Raw genomic sequence first — 17,486 nt, forward strand, 5'->3', positions numbered from 1 at the left:
AGATCTATCTCATAGTTAAACCAATCTACATCTGAATACGGACAGAAAGATAAACCCTTTTCCAACAGTGAAATTTCATCATTAGACAGTGTAGCAGATGATATATTTACCACTAAAGTCTTTACATTCTCTGATCCTATTGTATTCACTATATTTGTTGTTTCTGGGCCGTCTGTCCATGTTTGTAATCCAGTGGTGGTTTCATTGAGCGAGTCACTCTCGGCTCCTCGCTTCCTCCGCCTGTGGTGCATGCGCCCCCCTCTTCTTGGCGGTTTTTGGCGCCTTGTGTCGATCTCTGATCTAAAAAACGCTGGTCTTCACTTACTTCCCCAGAGGATTCGGTATCCTTTGATGTGGTCGGCCTCTATACGAGTATCGACCACATCAAGGGATTAGATTCGGTAGAATGGACCCTCTCCAGAGGTGGGATCAAACCAGAGATTTCCAGATTTGTTCTCTCCCTTTTGGAGATCGTCCTGACGTGCAACTATTTCCTTTTTGAGGATATCTACTATGTACAGCAGCGGGGAACCGCAATGGGGTCCAATGTGGCCCCAACTTATGCCAACATTTATATGAATAGATTTGAGGAATGCTCTATATACCCATCCAGCCATTTTACTTCAGTGAAGGGCTGGATGAGGTATATAGATGACATATTTTTTGTCTGGACTGGATCCCTTGAGAACTTACTCAAGTTCCATGGAGACATCAATTCAGTCCATGCAGAACTTCAGTTTACGGCCGTGTACTCTCAAACCAGCTTACAGTTCTTGGACACGACAGTATACTGTGTAGATGGGAAACTATATACTGATCTGTATGTAAAACCGACTGACAGGAACAACATGTTGCTATTCCAGAGTGATCACCCTGGGTTTATGAAAGAGTCACTGCCTTATAGCCAGTTACTCAGGGTTAAAAGAATAGTTACAGACAATGACAAATCAGAGATAAGGCTCGGTGAGATGTGCAATAAGTTTTATGAGAGAGGCTATCCAAGGCCTATGGTACAGAGGCACAAACTGAGGGTAAATCAATTCAGAAGGGAGGACCTCTTGAAGAAAAAGGAATCAGGAGAGGGGAACAAGAGGATTCCCTTTGTGTCGACACATACAGTGGTCAGTAAACAAATAACACAGGTCCTCAAAAACAATTGGCACATTCTCACTGAGTCTTTTCCTGACATTGAGGCATTTTGTACTACACCCCTCATGTCCTATAGAAGACCACGCAATGTAGGGGATAAGTTAGTCAATGCTGATACTAAACAGCGCAGTCCACCCCTTATACAGAGAAAGGGCTGTTTCCCCTGCCTGGGCTGTTGTAACTGTAATGGAATTTTAAAGGGAAGTTCCTTTTCACATCCCAGGACAGGAAAAACCTATCAGATTAGGAACTACTACACTTGTAGATCTGAGTACGTGATTTACGTACTACAGTGCCCATGTGGACTTCTCTACGTGGGAGAAACAACCCAAGAATTTAGAAAGAGAGTAAATCAACATCGGTATGACATACGTAAACTTTTACGAGGAGTAAAAGAGACTGACAGTTCCAGGACAGAGTTACCTGTCCCAGAACATTTCCTCAAATGTAACCATAATGTTTCGCAGCTACGCTTCCGAATCATTGATGGAGTTCCACCCCAAAGGAGAGGGGGAGATAGGGAGAGACTCTTAAAAAGGATGGAGTTGAGGTGGATCTACGAGCTACAAACACTCGAACCCAAAGGCCTCAACAGGGAGTTTAGGATTGGCTCACTCTACTGACCACGCAGAATCTAATAGCCTCCACACTTGTCTTTTAATACTATGCTCTATTTAGGTATTAATTGGATTTTTTAAAAAAATATTGAAGTTAGTACCCAATCTAAATGGTTGAGATTATTTATAATAATTTAGTAACTTTTTATGTTTCACATACTCACACATTTTCTCTGTCTTCTTTTTATAGATGACTGTGAATGCGGGTGTGACCTGGGGATACGGACTGAGGTGACATAACAGACAATTGAATGGTAGTCATTTGTTAAATAACACTTTGGATTTATCTCTGTTTTCACCCCATGGGGGGGGCAAAAAAATCATTTTGGATCTATTTAAGTTACACTGGACTATAGCATATGGTTTCCACTACTTGCTCCACATATACGGGAGAATGAGATACATGGTCCTTGTGGAGCAGCCATATGGTATATGTGTATACAGTAGAGGGGGTTGATTTGTATGCTATGACCTATTGGTCAGAATTATAGATGTATACCCGGAAACGGGAATGCCTATTATCTGACTGGATAGGTTGGGATGGTTGGATATATGGGATGGACATCCCTCCAGAATGGAGGGTATGCCCTCCCTAAAAATGTTTGGGATGGTCCATGGCTACATTTATCAACCCCGTAAGAGGGGGAGACGTGTTACCATTGTGACCATCAGGATTGTCTGATGAGGGTGGGCACTGACATACTCTAGGACAAAATTGTTTTTGAATAGTGCCGCCCTACGTGGATGAGTTTATGGACCCCAAATCAATTAACATGAGGCTAAACTCAAACTAGTGACTTGGTACTCTAATCCTGAGTTTTGGGCGAGTAGTGGATACCTGGCACATGTAGCCATTTATAATTTCTTTATCAAAGGCCATCTAAATACACACCTCAATTCTATCAACCCTTAATAACAATGGTTATAGACCGATTTGCCCCTTGCTATGGGTAGAATATAGAGAAAAACACATGATAATATAGAAGCCTGGCGTTTATACTCTTCAAAGAGGACGACACTATGTGTTAGGATACCATGGCAACGGCCGTAGGGGCATTACACGGCGGCGGGAGGCTTGGCGCTGGGTCCCGTGGCCGCTGGGGTCAGGCGCGCATGCGCGCTTCATTCTAGCGATGACGTGGATGGGAAGCGTCCGGTCTCCTTAGTGACTGTTGAGCGTCCTGAGGCTGACGTCATGAGGCAGACGCGCATGCGCATCCGGCATGGAGGAACGCCGAGGGAAGTGAGGCGATCGGCCTCACATACAGTTGAAGTTACCGCAGTGTCGATATTCCCCAGTACACACCCGGCATCTCAGTAAGTTGATGGAGCGATATTTATGGATTTATTGATGTATACACATTGTATGAGTTTTGAAAATGACACATCAAGTTAACCCCGCTGTAGGACGAACAGAGGAAGGGGTGGTACTCACAGTCTTTTTTAATGATGTATTTACATAATTGATTAGGTCAAGTGACCAGCTTGGTAGGGTATATGTATCCGTTGTTTAGTTCACATTGTTAGATTGCTTGAGAAAGATCACACTGATCGAAACGTCGCATTTTTTGGTGAAAATAAAGGATCAAGGCTGGAGAGTGCTGCTGTTTTCTGTTACAATTGCATCTGAATTTCCACTAAGGTACAGAAGACATGACGCTTCTCTATATAGTGTCTTACCTCCTCATCCACTGCTTTGACATCAGCATAAGTACAATCAGATGGTATTTCTTTAAACTTTGCAATCTTTTTCATTAAACTGTCATACTCGGCTTGTTTGATCATCAGTTCTTCATTTTTACTTGGTGCTCTGTTAATAACAGTGGAATAAGTATATGGCATATGGCTAAGTAGTCACAAGCAACTTAAACAATTTTTATTATTAACAGCTAGGGATCTAACAGTCAATAAATAATATGGAATCTTCAGCTGTAACCATGCTTCTATAAAATATAGATAACAACTATCCAGGATAGATATTAAAAATATTGATGACGTTGAACTTTGGTGGCATTATGAGAATATCTAAAATGGCAAGGTGGATCCTGAGTAAATCAAGCTTATCCTTATACTTAAAGCAAATTGGAGGAAATGTTATGAGTGTGAGGTGCATAGAAACACTCAGCACCATAATTGGGGGCCTAGTTAAAGGGCATCTGTCATAAGATTTGTACCTATAAAACTGGCTGACCTCTTGCATGAGCGCTTGGCAGCTGAAAACATCTATATTGCTCACATGTTCATAGATGTCCGCATTGAGCGAGAAAAATTAAGTTTTAATATACGCAAGTAATGTCACGGTCTCTCCCGTGACAGGCATCAGAAGATCTAAGAGACTGGCTGCGCGTGATGTTATCTGACAGCCTCTTTGGTTTCACTTGTTTCTGTGTTGTTGCTGGTTATGACCACACCTCTTGTCTCAGGTGTAGCTTAAGTGTTCATTCCAACTCCTCTATTCAGTCTGGTCTCACCCATCATGCTATGCGGTTGATAGCTCCTTCTGGTTGTGGAAGTGCTGGTGTTTGGTTCTCCTCTGAGTTCCTGCTCGTCCGCGTACTTCGGAGTAAAGTGTATTTTTCCTATTTCTAGTTTGTTGTATTTCCCTATCTTTTGGAATTAGGCCTGAGGTAGCCCCCTGTTCCTTCAACTGGGAAGGAACAGGTCGTCTTTTGTCCTGACACTTTTTTCAGGGCCCTTTAGGGTCAGATTGGGCTCTAGGTTCCTGCATATGAACATTTCTACCATCGAGGTCTGTTCATACTGTTAGTAGTCAGGGCTCACTTTAGGGATTTACTAGGTGGTGACCTTTCCCCTTTCCCTAGTTTCCAGGCCTAGTACCTCTTCCCTTCCCTCCTGTGTTCGATGTGGAGTTTACCTCCCACACCGCGCCGTGACAAGTAAGCCTCTAGGCGCAACAAGGGCAATGTTACACCTACAGGCTCTGCTCTCTCTGCAACTGTCTTGCCCTCTGCATTTTAATTGACAGGGCCAGGCAGTGTAAACATGATAATACAGTACCTGGCCCTGTCAATCATTGTGCAGAGGGTGCAGTAGTTGCAGAGATTGCAAAGCCTCTATTACTAGTGGTAACGCCCCCGTTGTTCCTAGAGGCTCTTTTGCAAATATTGAAACGTAATTTTTCTCAGCAATGCGGGCACATATGAACATAAGACCAACACAGATGTCTTCAGCTGCCAAGAGCACATGTAACAGGTTAGCCAGTTTCATAGGTACAAATCTGCTGACAGATGCCCTTTAAATTTTTATTGTTTGGACCTGGTTATTTTATGTACACCACAGGCTCCAGCTGTATACATTATGCGCTGATATATAAAAAATATATATAACAAAAATCATTAGCATAAGTCATGTTTTTAATTATGGTTATCTTGATTAATCAATATGAAAATCACTAATACAGATAAAGCTGTGACCTTTACAGTTTCTTTGTTGTCTTGCAAGTGCCCTAAACCTCCTTCTGTTACAGCTAAAGATTTACACAACTTGGCTGACTTCTAATTTTAAGGATTTATTTGGGATTGAAAAACTTATTTCCAAAAATAGCAACCCTCTTACCCACGATCTGGTATTTAGGCTCACCCCAATCCAAATGATCCGTATATACAAAAAGAAGTATGGAGACAGCACGTCCTTTTTTGTGAAATTTATTCCATATGCAACGTAAGCACGCAATTTCACAAAAAAGGACGTGCTGTCTCCATACTTCTTTTTGTATATACTGATCATCCGACCAGCAAGGGGAGGCTCACCACTTTCCTCGGAAATGTGCACCCACCACTCATCCAAAATAGGTGTGCTGTCCGCTTTTTCCCAATTCAAATAAATGAGGCCCATATGCAATGCCAGTCACAACCTATTGTCACAGTTTCTGAAAAAAAGCACATCCCTTCTTCCAAACACAGAATTCCCTCAATGCTGCAGAGTGAACCTGCTTCTACAACCTACCAAGGATTCTTACTTGTCCTGTCCAATCCAGACCTTTTTTTAAACATGATATCTTTAGTGTGTACACCATGGTAATCAATCAGAGAGATCCCGATACACCAATATTAATAATACCCCCCCTTCCCTAGTATTTTAACATTTGCATACAGCACCCATACAATAAACTTAGTAGAGAGAACATTATTAGTACTGTTGTTTGCTTGTATATGACAGTGAATTCCGAGGGAAATGGTGGAAAATGCATTTAAATGTTGATTTTACCTTGAAAGACTTGTTTCTGTTTGTGTTCCCCTGAATAAAAGCAAAGTATGATTTTATTTACTGCTCACCATATGGTTGTAATATTTTATATACAGCACTGAGAAAGGAACATTATACCGTATATAGACAATAAGAATTAACGACATTAAAAATGTAGACACATACAGTATGACAAACATGAACACCAATTTACTGTTTATTTAAAGTAACTAACTACATAAAAATCTGAGTGACTATATAACATTATCTGGTGGAGATCCTGAATTACAGCCTTTATTATATAGTCCAGAGCTTAAATCAAAGATCATACGGTCTTCAGCGCAAAAATCTCACAGTATTCATCTTGCTTACATTTTGTTCATTAAAGGAGTTCACTTCAGCAAGTTATATTCATCATGTAGACACAGTCAATACAAGTCACCTTCTAATGCACTTTTATTATCCATATTGCTTCCCTTGCTGGCTGGATTCATTTTTCCATCACATTATACACTGCTTGTTTCCATGGTTACGTCCACCCTGCAGTCCAGCAGCAGTGGCCGTGCTTGTACACTACGAAAAAGCACCAACCTCTCTGGTGGCCGGGACCATGGCAGTGCGCCTAGACTGGAGCATGGCCACCGCTGCTGGATTACAAGGTGGTAGTAACCATAATGTGATGGAAAAATGAATTCAGCCAGCAAAGGAGGCAATATGGACAATCACAATACATTAGTAAGTGCCTTGTATTAACTTTGTCTACATGATAAATGTTATTTGCCAAAGTAAGACAACCCCTTTAATTTGACATAGTAAATACTAACTCACTGCAACTCAACTCTCAGCTGATAACTCCAAACTTTTTCCAACAAGCAGAATTGTGAATGAAGCTTTGGACCGGACCTACATTTAAATTTTTTCATGACAAATTTATCCACAAATCACAAACAGCCAACATTTTTTATGGACAAATTGGAAAACTATAATGAACTATAAAAATGATAAGTAACAGAAGTCTATAGGTCTAAAGGTTGCTGCTCTTTCTGAGGCTTGCTCTACTAAGTGGCTTCTTATTAAGTGGAGTTAAAAAATAAGGAGTTCTAGAGCTGTGTGTGGTTTTGTGGGAGTGATTGCAGGTGGCTGAGTGTGGATTGCAGCAGAGATCATTGAAAGTTAAGTGTTAGTATTCTTGTACTTGCATTTAAAATCGTTTTTTTTTTTTCTCTCTGCTTAATTAAGGTGAGTGCCTGGGGCAACCAGGTGCTATAAATTGAGCCACTTATACTCTTCAGAGCCTGCTCTTTCTGAGGCTTGCTCTACTAAGTGGCTTCTTATTAAGTGGAGTTAAAAAATAAGGAGTTCTAGAGCTGTGTGTGGTTTTGTGGGAGTGATTGCAGGTGGCTGAGTGTGGATTGCAGCAGAGATCATTGAAAGTTAAGTGTTAGTATTCTTGTACTTGCATTTAAAATCGTTTTTTTTTTTTTTTGTTTGTTTTTTTCTCTCTGCTTAATTAAGGCGAGTGCCTGGGGCAACCAGGTGCTATAAATTGAGCCACTTATACTCTTCAGAGCCTGCTCTTTCTGAGGCTTGCTCTACTAAGTGGCTTCTTATTAAGTGGAGTTAAAAAATAAGGAGTTCTAGAGCTGTGTGTGGTTTTGTGGGAGTGATTGCAGGTGGCTGAGTGTGGATTGCAGCAGAGATCATTGAAAGTTAAGTGTTAGTATTCTTGTACTTGCATTTAAAATCGTTTTTTTTTTTTTTTTGTTTGTTTTTTTCTCTCTGCTTAATTAAGGCGAGTGCCTGGGGCAACCAGGTGCTATAAATTGAGCCACTTATACTCTTCAGTTAAAAAAGTTAAAAAATAAGGAGTTTAAGAAAAGGATTTTGGAAACTAAGGTTGGATATAATTTCCTTGTGTGTTGTTGGCTTAATTTTACGTGGTTCTTCAACTACAGCAGACAGGGTCTAAATCTAAATCATTTATACTGTTTTACTTTTTTACTGTTGTAATCCCCATTTATTATGTGTTGCACAATTGACAACGCAGTCCAGTGCACATCTTGCATGATGTTTGCAGTCCTGGAACAGGAGTTCAAGGGTGTATATCTTTGTTCTAGATGTGAGCAAATTACCCGTTTGGAATCGCAGATCGAGTCTCTAAATGGGCAAGTTGCAACACTGAGAGGCATTGATAATTTGCAAAAGAGTTTGCTTCTCACCGAGCAAGCACTCTTTGGGGTAGATGAGGGGGAGGGTGACAGAGAGGAGGCTGAGGAAAGTGAGGTAGCTAGCTGGGTAAAAGTTAGAAAGCGGGGTAGAGGGAAGAGTGCCAGGGAGGCTAGCCCTGATCTGACACACCCCAACAAGTTTGCACGTTTGGCAGATGAGGGGGATGTCAGTCCGGGGACGGCACTGCTGCAGCCAGACACTTCCTCTGCCAGTCAGGGGAATGTCAGCTCCAGTAAGCAGGGAACCAGGAGAGCAGGGCAGGCCAGACAGGTGCTGGTAGTGGGAGACTCCATTATTAGGGGAACAGATAGGGAAATCTGTCACAAAGACCGTGATCGCCGAACAGTGTGCTGTCTTCCTGGCGCTAGAGTTCGACACATCGCGGATCGGGTTGACAGATTACTGGGAGGGGCTGGAGACGATCCAGCGGTCATGGTCCATATCGGAACCAATGACAAAGTTAGAGGTAGGTGGAGAGTCCTTAAAAATGATTTCAGGGATTTAGGTCAAAAGCTGAGGGCAAGGACCTCAAAGGTAGTATTTTCCGAAATACTGCCTGTACCACGAGCCACACAAGAAAGGCAATGGGAGATTAGGGAGATTAACAAGTGGCTCAAGAACTGGTGTAGGAAGGAGGGGTTTGGTTTCCTGGAGAACTGGGCCGATTTTTCTATCGGCAACAGGCTCTATCGTAGGGACGGGCTGCACCTCAATGGGGAAGGGGCAGCTGTGCTGGGGAGAAAGATGGCTAGAAGGTTGGAGGAGTGTTTAAACTAGGGACTGGGGGGGAGGGTAATTACGTTATAGGAGGGGAAGATAGTGCAGATAGAGACCGGGGGCAAGGTAATAAGAATGGGGGAGGAATGGAAGGAGGGACTAGAACAATTCAGAAGACAAGGTGTAGGGTAAAAAATATACATAAACCTCTCAAATGTATGTATACTAATGCCAGAAGCCTGACTAATAAAACTGGTGAACTGGAATTAGTGATGTGTGAGGAGGACTATGACATAGTGGGAATAACTGAGACATGGCTGGATGATAGCTATGACTGGGCAGTTAATGTACAAGGTTACAGTCTGTTTAGAAAGGATCGTCAAAACCGGAGAGGGGGAGGGGTCTGCCTTTATATAAAGTCCTGTCTAAAGCCCACAGTCCGAGAAGATATAAGTGAGGGACATGAACATGTGGAGTCACTATGGGTAGAGATACATGGAGCTAAAAACAACAATAAATTACTAATAGGAGTTTACTATAAACCACCTAATATACCAGAGTCCACAGAAAATCTACTACTAAACGAGATAGATGAGGCGGCAAATCATAATGAGGTGGTTATTATGGGGGACTTCAACTACCCAGATATAGACTGGGAAACTGAAACTTGTATATCTCATAAGGGAAACAGGTTCGTGGCTATAACCAAAGACAATTACCTCTCCCAACTGGTTCAGGACCCGACTAGAGGGACGGCCATACTGGACTTAGTATTAACCAATAGACCTGACAGAACAACAGACGTGCAGGTCGGGGGACACCTGGGAAATAGTGACCATAAAGTAATAACCTTCCAATTATCATTCAAAAGAGCGTTTCTACAGGGAGGAACAAAAATACCAAACTTCAAAAAAGCTAAATTTAGCCAACTAAGAGAGGCCATAGGCCAAACTAACTGGGACAAAGTCCTCACAAATACAGACACAAAATGGGATATCTTTAAAAACATCCTAAAAACTCATTGTGAGAGGTACATACCGTATGGTAATAAAAGGTTAAGGAACAAAAAGAAACCAATGTGGATAAACAGAACTGTAAAGAAAGCAATAAATGACAAAAAGAAAGCATATAAAACACTAAAACAGGAGGGTTGCACGGAAGCACTGAAAAACTATAAGGAAAAAAATAGAACATGTAAAAAACAAATAAAAGCGCCCAAACTAGAGACCGAGAGATTAATTGCCAAAGAGAGTAAAACTAACCCTAAAATGTTCTTCAATTATATAAATGTTAAAAAGTATAAAGCTGAAGGTGTTGGCCCTTTAAAGAGTAATGAGGGGGGAGTCGCAGAGAGCGACGAGGAGAAAGCAAAGCTGTTAAATATTTTTTTCTCCAATGTATTCACTGAGGAAAATAAACTGTCAGATGACATGCAGAATGCAAAAATAAATTCCCCATTAAAAGTGTCCTGTCTGACCCAGGAAGAAGTACATCAGCGGCTTAAAAAGATTAAAATAGACAAATCGCCAGGACCGGATGGCATACACCCCCGTATCCTAAAGGAATTAAGTAATGTCATAGCCAGACCCTTATTTCTGATATTTGCAGACTCTATACTGACAGGGAATGTCCCACAGGATTGGCGCGTGGCATATGTGGTGCCAATATTCAAAAAGGGGCCAAAAACAGAGCCTGGAAACTATAGGCCGGTAAGTTTAACATCTGTTGTGGGTAAACTGTTTGAAGGTTTTCTGAGAGATGCTATATTAGAGCATCTCAACGGAAATAAGCAAATAACGCCATATCAGCATGGCTTCGTGAGGGATCGGTCATGTCAAACTAATTTAATCAGTTTCTATGAGGAGGTAAGTTCTAGACTTGACAGCGGCGAATCAATGGATGTCGTATATCTGGACTTCTCCAAAGCATTTGACACTGTACCGCATAAAAGGTTAGTATATAAAATGAGAATGCTCGGACTGGGAGAAAACATCTGTATGTGGGTAAGTAACTGGCTGAGTGATAGAAAACAGAGGGTGGTTATTAACGGTACACACTCAGATTGGGTCACTGTCACTAGTGGGGTACCTCAGGGGTCAGTATTGGGCCCTATTCTCTTCAATATATTTATTAATGATCTTGTAGAAGGCTTACATAGTAAAGTATCAATTTTCGCAGATGACACTAAACTGTGTAAAGTAATTTACACTGATGAGGACAGTATACTACTACAGAGGGATCTGGATAGATTGGAGGCTTGGGCAGATAAGTGGCAGATGAGGTTTAACACTGATAAATGTAAGGTTATGCACATGGGAAGGAAAAATGCAAGTCACCCGTACATACTAAATGGTAAAACACTCGGTAACACTGACATGGAAAAGGATCTAGGAATTTTAATAAACAGCAAACTAAGCAGCAAAAACCAGTGTCAGGCAGCTGCTGCCAAGGCCAACAAGATAATGGGTTGCATCAAAAGGGGCATAGATTCCCGTGATATGAACATAGTCCTACCACTTTACAAATCGCTAGTCAGACCACACATGGAGTACTGTGTACAGTTCTGGGCTCCTGTAAACAAGGCAGACATAGCAGAGCTAGAGAGGGTTCAGAGGAGGGCAACTAAAGTAATAACTGGAATGGGGCAACTACAGTACCCTGAAAGATTATCAAAATTAGGGTTATTCACTTTAGAAAAAAGACGACTGAGGGGAGATCTAATTAATATGTATAAATATATCAGGGGTCAGTACAGAGATCTATCCCATCAGCTATTTATCCCCAGGACTGTGACTGTGACGAGGGGACATCCTCTGCGTCTGGAGGAAAGAAGGTTTGTACACAAACATAGAAAAGGATTCTTTACGGTAAGAGCAGTGAGACTATGGAACTCTCTGCCTGAGGAGGTGGTGATGGTGAGTACAATAAAGGAATTCAAGAGGGGCCTGGATGTGTTTCTAGAGCGTAATAATATTACAGGCTATAGCTACTAGAGAGGGGTCGTTGATCCAGGGAGTTATTCTGATTGCCTGATTGGAGTCGGGAAGGAATTTTTTATTCCCCTAAAGTGGAGAAAATTGGCTTCTACCTCACAGGGTTTTTTGCCTTCCTCTAGATCAACTTGCAGGATAACAGGCCGAACTGGATGGACAAATGTCTTTTTTCGGCCTTATGTACTATGTTACTATGTTACTATGTAAAGGTATAGTCTATAACAGTGATGCTTAACCTACGGCCCGCAGGCCAAATCCGGCCCGCGAAGCTGTGTCATGTGGCCTGTGCAGTTAGGCCGGACAGTCCGGTTTTAAGACTCCTGGTCGTCTGGCACAAGGCCAGTGCACTCCTTTAGTGTGGTACAGGATCAGGGTCCGTTTAAGTTTACCCATGGCAGGGGCAGGCAGGCAGCACGTCGTCTGCACAGTGTGCTGTATGACATGACGTCACAACGCCATCCAGCGCTGCCTGTGTCTTCGGAGAGAACTGTTATCTACAGCAGGCAAGGCTGAGCGCGGGTGCCACTGCCAGCAGTGTACATCAGTTTAATGGCGGCGCATCTATGACAGGTTATGGTATAGCGCAGTCACACCGCAATATTGTGCTCACAGCATCATTAGTCTTCTGCCCCTCAAACTGTTCCCGTGCCGCGTGTCCAGGGAGCTGCTCAGTCATCTGCACAGCCATCACTCTATAGGGGAAGAACATCAGATAGATGGGGTGAGGGGGACGAGGCGCCCCTCAAATCACCACTGTAGCTAATAATATACATCCCCCTCCCACCCCACAGAGTACAACACACAAGGAGGAGAGATTCGCTGTGTACTAGGTGCATATGTTTTAAATGACTCCTCTTTACTAGTCCCAATGTTCCCAAAAATAAGTCACATATACCACCATAACAGTGTGCCAATCATATATAACCCATAACAGTGTGCCACCCATATATACCCCATAACAGAGTGCCACCCATATATACCCAATAACAGTGTGCCACCCATATATACCCAATAACAGTGTGCCACCCATATATACCCAATAACAGTGTGCCACCCATATATACCCCATAACAGTGTGCAACCCATATATACCCCATAACAGTGTGCAACCCATATATACCCCATAAGTGTGCCACCCATATATACCCCATAACAGTTTGCCACCCATGTATACCACCATAACAGTGTGCCACCCATGTATACCCCATAACAGTGCGCTACCATATATACCCCATAACAGTGTGCCACCCATATATACCCCATAACAGTGTGCCACCCATATATACCCCATAACAGTGTGCCACCCATATATACCCCATAACAGTGTGCCACCCATATATACCCTATAACAGTGTGCCACCCATATATACCCCATAACAGTGTGCCAACCATATATACCCCATAACAGTGTCCCACCCATATATACCCCATAACAGTGTGCAACCCATATATACCCCGTCACAGTGTGCCACCCATATATACCCCGTAACAGTGTGCCACCCATGTATACCCCATAACAGTGTGCCACCCATGTATACCCCATAACAGTGTGCCACCCATGTATACCCCATAAGTGTGCCACCCATGTATACGCCATAACAGTGTGCCACCCATATATACCCCATAACAGTGTGCCACCCATATATATCCCCATAACAATGTACCACTTGTATATATCCTCATAACAGTGTGCCACCCATATATACCCCCTTGTATATATCCTCATAACAGTGTGCCACCCATGTATACCCCATAACAGTGTGCCACCCGTATATATATACTCCATAACAGTGTGCCACTTGTATATATCCCCATAACAGTGTGCCACCCATATATACCCCATAACAGTGTGTCACCCATATATACCCCATAACATTTTGCCACCCATATATACCCCATAACAGTGTGCCACCCATATATACCCCATAACAGTGTGCCACTCGTATATATCCTCATAACAGTGTGCCACCCATATATACCCCATAACAGTGTGCCACCCGTATATATACCCCATAACAGTGTGCCCCCCGTATATATACCCCATAACAGTGTGCCACTTGTATATATCACCATAACAGTGTGCCACCCATATATACCCCATAACAGTGTGTCACCCATATATACCCCATAACAGTGTGCCACCCATATATATATACCCCATAACAGTGTGCCACCCATATATATATACCCCATAACAGTGTGCCACTCGTATATATCCCCATAACAGTGTGCCGCTCATGAGGATGAGTCAGATGGGAGCAGGAGGTCTATGGAGGATGTAACTGGCGAGGGTGGTAGTCATGGAAGTGATTGGACCTGAGCCTATTTCTTAATATGTGATTACTATGTCTGGTGCCTGTGTGAGAGGACTCATAATATTGTACCACAAAGCATTTTTAAAGAGAGTTTCCTGCATTCCACTCCTTAGTTTTGCTATGGCCAGAGATGTGTCACCTTCACAGTAATACTCACATGCTCCCTTCACAGTGGTAATGCCCAGATGTGCCCCTTCACATTGGTAATCCCCAGATGTGTTCCCTTCACACGGGTAATGCCCAGATGTGCCCCCTTCACACGGGTAATGCCCAGATGTGCCCCCTTCACAGTAGTAATGCTCATATGTGCCCCCTTCACTGTAAAAATGCCCAGATGTGCCCCTTTACAGAAAAAATGCTCACACGTGCCCCCTCACAGTGTTTGCATTTCTTTCTGGCAAAGCTACCTGGTTCTGGCCCACGAAATTTATACCAAGTCTAGTGCGGCCCTCAGACGAGAAATGGTTGTGCACCACTAGTCTATACTAATACTGTACACATTACCAGCATTTACTGTGATCTATAAAATGCAGGGATTTACAATTGCAGTGACCTGCTCAAGTACCATCAGCTTAAAAAAAACATCACAGAAACATCTAATTTTTTCATGGACACTGGGAAAAAGTCGGCTATTTTTATGGACTCTCCAGGAATTTCTGGACGGTTGGCAACCCTGGGAAGGATGTAAGTGAGAATCAGAACAAAGTAAGTAATACATGGTATTGGTACAGTATATACTGTACAAAGACATTTCATTTTATAATAAAACTATAAACTGATGTTTCATGGTGTAATTACATTCTTTGTTTATTAACCTGTTCCGGACATAGGGCGTACCGGTACGCCCTCGGTACGCGGGGATCAGAAACTTCAAAATGGCTTTATTTTATGTTTAACCCCCCCCCCCTGCAGCCCTCTATGTTATGTGCCGGCGGGCGCAGCGGGGGGAGGTGCGGGGCGGTGCGGCAGTGCAGGCAGGCCGCGATCATCAGGGCGGTGCTGGGGGCAGGCAGGCACGCGATCATCCACCCACCCCCCCTCTCAAGATGGCCGAGCGGTTTGCAGAGTGTCAGCACATTGCTGACACTCTGCTTGAAACGCCTGAAATCTGTGCTGGCACAGATGTCAGGCGTTTAAACCCTTCCATGAAGCGGTCCGTAGGGACCGCTGTATGTAAGAGGTTAACAGGGAGGGAGCTCCCTCCCTCTCCCATTGGGGGCTGCTGTACCTTTTCAGCCCCCAATGGGAGAGGGAGGGGGCCCCCCTCCCTCCCCATCACCCACTGCTCTGCTGTGGCAGCGAGTGATGGTTACCATGGAAACCGGACGCCTTTACAGGCGCCCGGCTGTCCATGGTGCTGATCAGAGGCTGTTCATGGTGCTGATCAGACTTCTGCTAAAGGCAGAAATCTAATCAGACTTTGTAAAGTAAAAATACAGTACAGTACACTATATAGTGTACTGTACTGTATTATACAGACATTAGACCCACTGGATCTTCAAGAACCAAGTGGGTCTGGGTCAAAAAAAATAAAAAAAAAGTGAAAAAAAAAAAGTAAAAATGAAAAAACACATTTATCACTGATTAAAAATGAAAAAAATAAAATTCCCTACACATTTTTGATATCACCGCGTCCGTAACGACCTGATCTATAAAAGGGTCATATTACTTTCCCCGCTCGGTGAACGCCATAAAAAAAAAAAAAATATGATGAAATTTAAATTTTGCCCACCTTACTTCCCAAAAAAGGTAATAAAAGTGATCAAAAAAGTCGCATGTATGCCAAAATAGTACCAATCGAACCGTCCCCTTATCCCGCCAAAAATGAGCCCCTATATGATACAATGGCCCAAAAAAAAAAAAACTATGGCTTTCAGACTATGGAAACACTAAAACATGATTTTTTTTGTTTCAAAAATGAAATCATTGTGTAAAACTTACATAAATAAAAAAAAGTATACATATTAGGTATCGCCGCGTCCGTAATAACTTGCTCTATAAAGATTTCGCATGACCTAACCCCTCAGGTGAATACCGTAAAAAATAAAAATAAAAACAGTGTAAAAAAAGCCATGTTTTGTCACCTTACATCACAAAAAGAGTAATAGCAAGCGATCAAAAAGTCATACGCACCCCAAAATAGTGCCAATCAAACCATCATCTCATCCCGCAAAAATCATACCCTACCCAAGATAATCGCCCCAAAACTGAAAAAACTATGGCTCTCAGACTATGGAGACACTAAAACATGATTTTTTTTGTTTCAAAAATGAAATCATTGTGTAAAACTTACATAAATATATAAAAAGTATACATATTAGGTATCGCCGCGTCTGTAATAACATGCTCTATAAAAATAGCAGATGACCTAACCCCTCATATGTGTTAGCCGAAACGTAACTACCTTTTGCACGTTTTGTTCACCTAAGCGGCTCCCAATAAAGGGATTTTTTTGTACCGGACATGCTGCCTCCATCTTCATTTATTGGACTGTATGTTCAGGAGCCCTGATGGATCTAGGACTCCAGGCAGGCTGTTGCATTCGGGACGACCACAAGTTCTGGTGAGTGCAACTCCACAACATTTCTTTTCTAACCCCTCAGATGAACACCGTAAAAAAAAAAAAAACGGTGTAAAAAAAGCAATTTTTTGTCACTTTACATCACAAAAAGTGTAACAGCAAACGATAAATAAGTCATACGCACCCCAAAATAGTGCCAATCAAACCGTCATCTCATCCCACAAAAAATGAGACTCTACCTAAGATAATCGCCCAAAAACTGAAAAAATTATGTCTCTCCGACTATGGAGACACTAAAACATGATGTTTTTTGTTTCAAAAATGAAATCATTGTGTAAAACTTACATAAATAAATAAAAAAGTATACATATTAGGTATCGCAGCATCCGTGGCAACCTGCTCTATAAAAATACCACATGATCTAACCTGTCAGATGAATGTTGTAAATAACAACAACAACAAAAACTGTGCCAAAACAGCAATTTTTGTTAACTTGCCTCACAAAAAGTGAAATATAGAGCAACCAAAAATCATATGTACCCTAAACTAGTAACAACAAAACTGCCACCCTATCCTGTAGTTTCTAAAATGGGGTAACTTTTTTGGAGTTTCTACTCTAGGGGTGCATCAGGGGGGCTTCAAATGGGACATGGTGTCAAAAAACCAGTCCAGCAAAATCTGCCTTCCAAAAAATGTATGGCATTACTTTCCTTCTGCGCCTTGCCGTGTGCCCGTACAG

The 17,486-nt window shown here is 42.3% G+C and overlaps 1 protein-coding gene across 3 annotated transcripts in view; it reads right to left on the bottom strand.

The window, feature by feature from the left end:
• Positions 1-17,486, bottom strand: part of DDX60 (DExD/H-box helicase 60) — a 460,164-nt gene that overhangs the window by 121,471 nt on the left and 321,207 nt on the right. For all 3 annotated transcript variants that reach the window (XM_040418645.1, XM_040418646.1, XM_040418644.1), the window contains 2 exons: positions 5,994-6,023; positions 3,447-3,576 (listed from right to left, as the gene is read on the bottom strand). In XM_040418645.1, coding sequence (XP_040274579.1) covers positions 3,447-3,576; positions 5,994-6,023 — 160 coding nt within the window. The remainder of the gene's footprint in view (positions 1-3,446; positions 3,577-5,993; positions 6,024-17,486) is intronic.

The sequence above is a fragment of the Bufo bufo genome, chromosome 2 (assembly GCF_905171765.1).
Source record: "Bufo bufo chromosome 2, aBufBuf1.1, whole genome shotgun sequence".
Classification (NCBI taxonomy): Eukaryota; Metazoa; Chordata; class Amphibia; order Anura; family Bufonidae; genus Bufo; species Bufo bufo.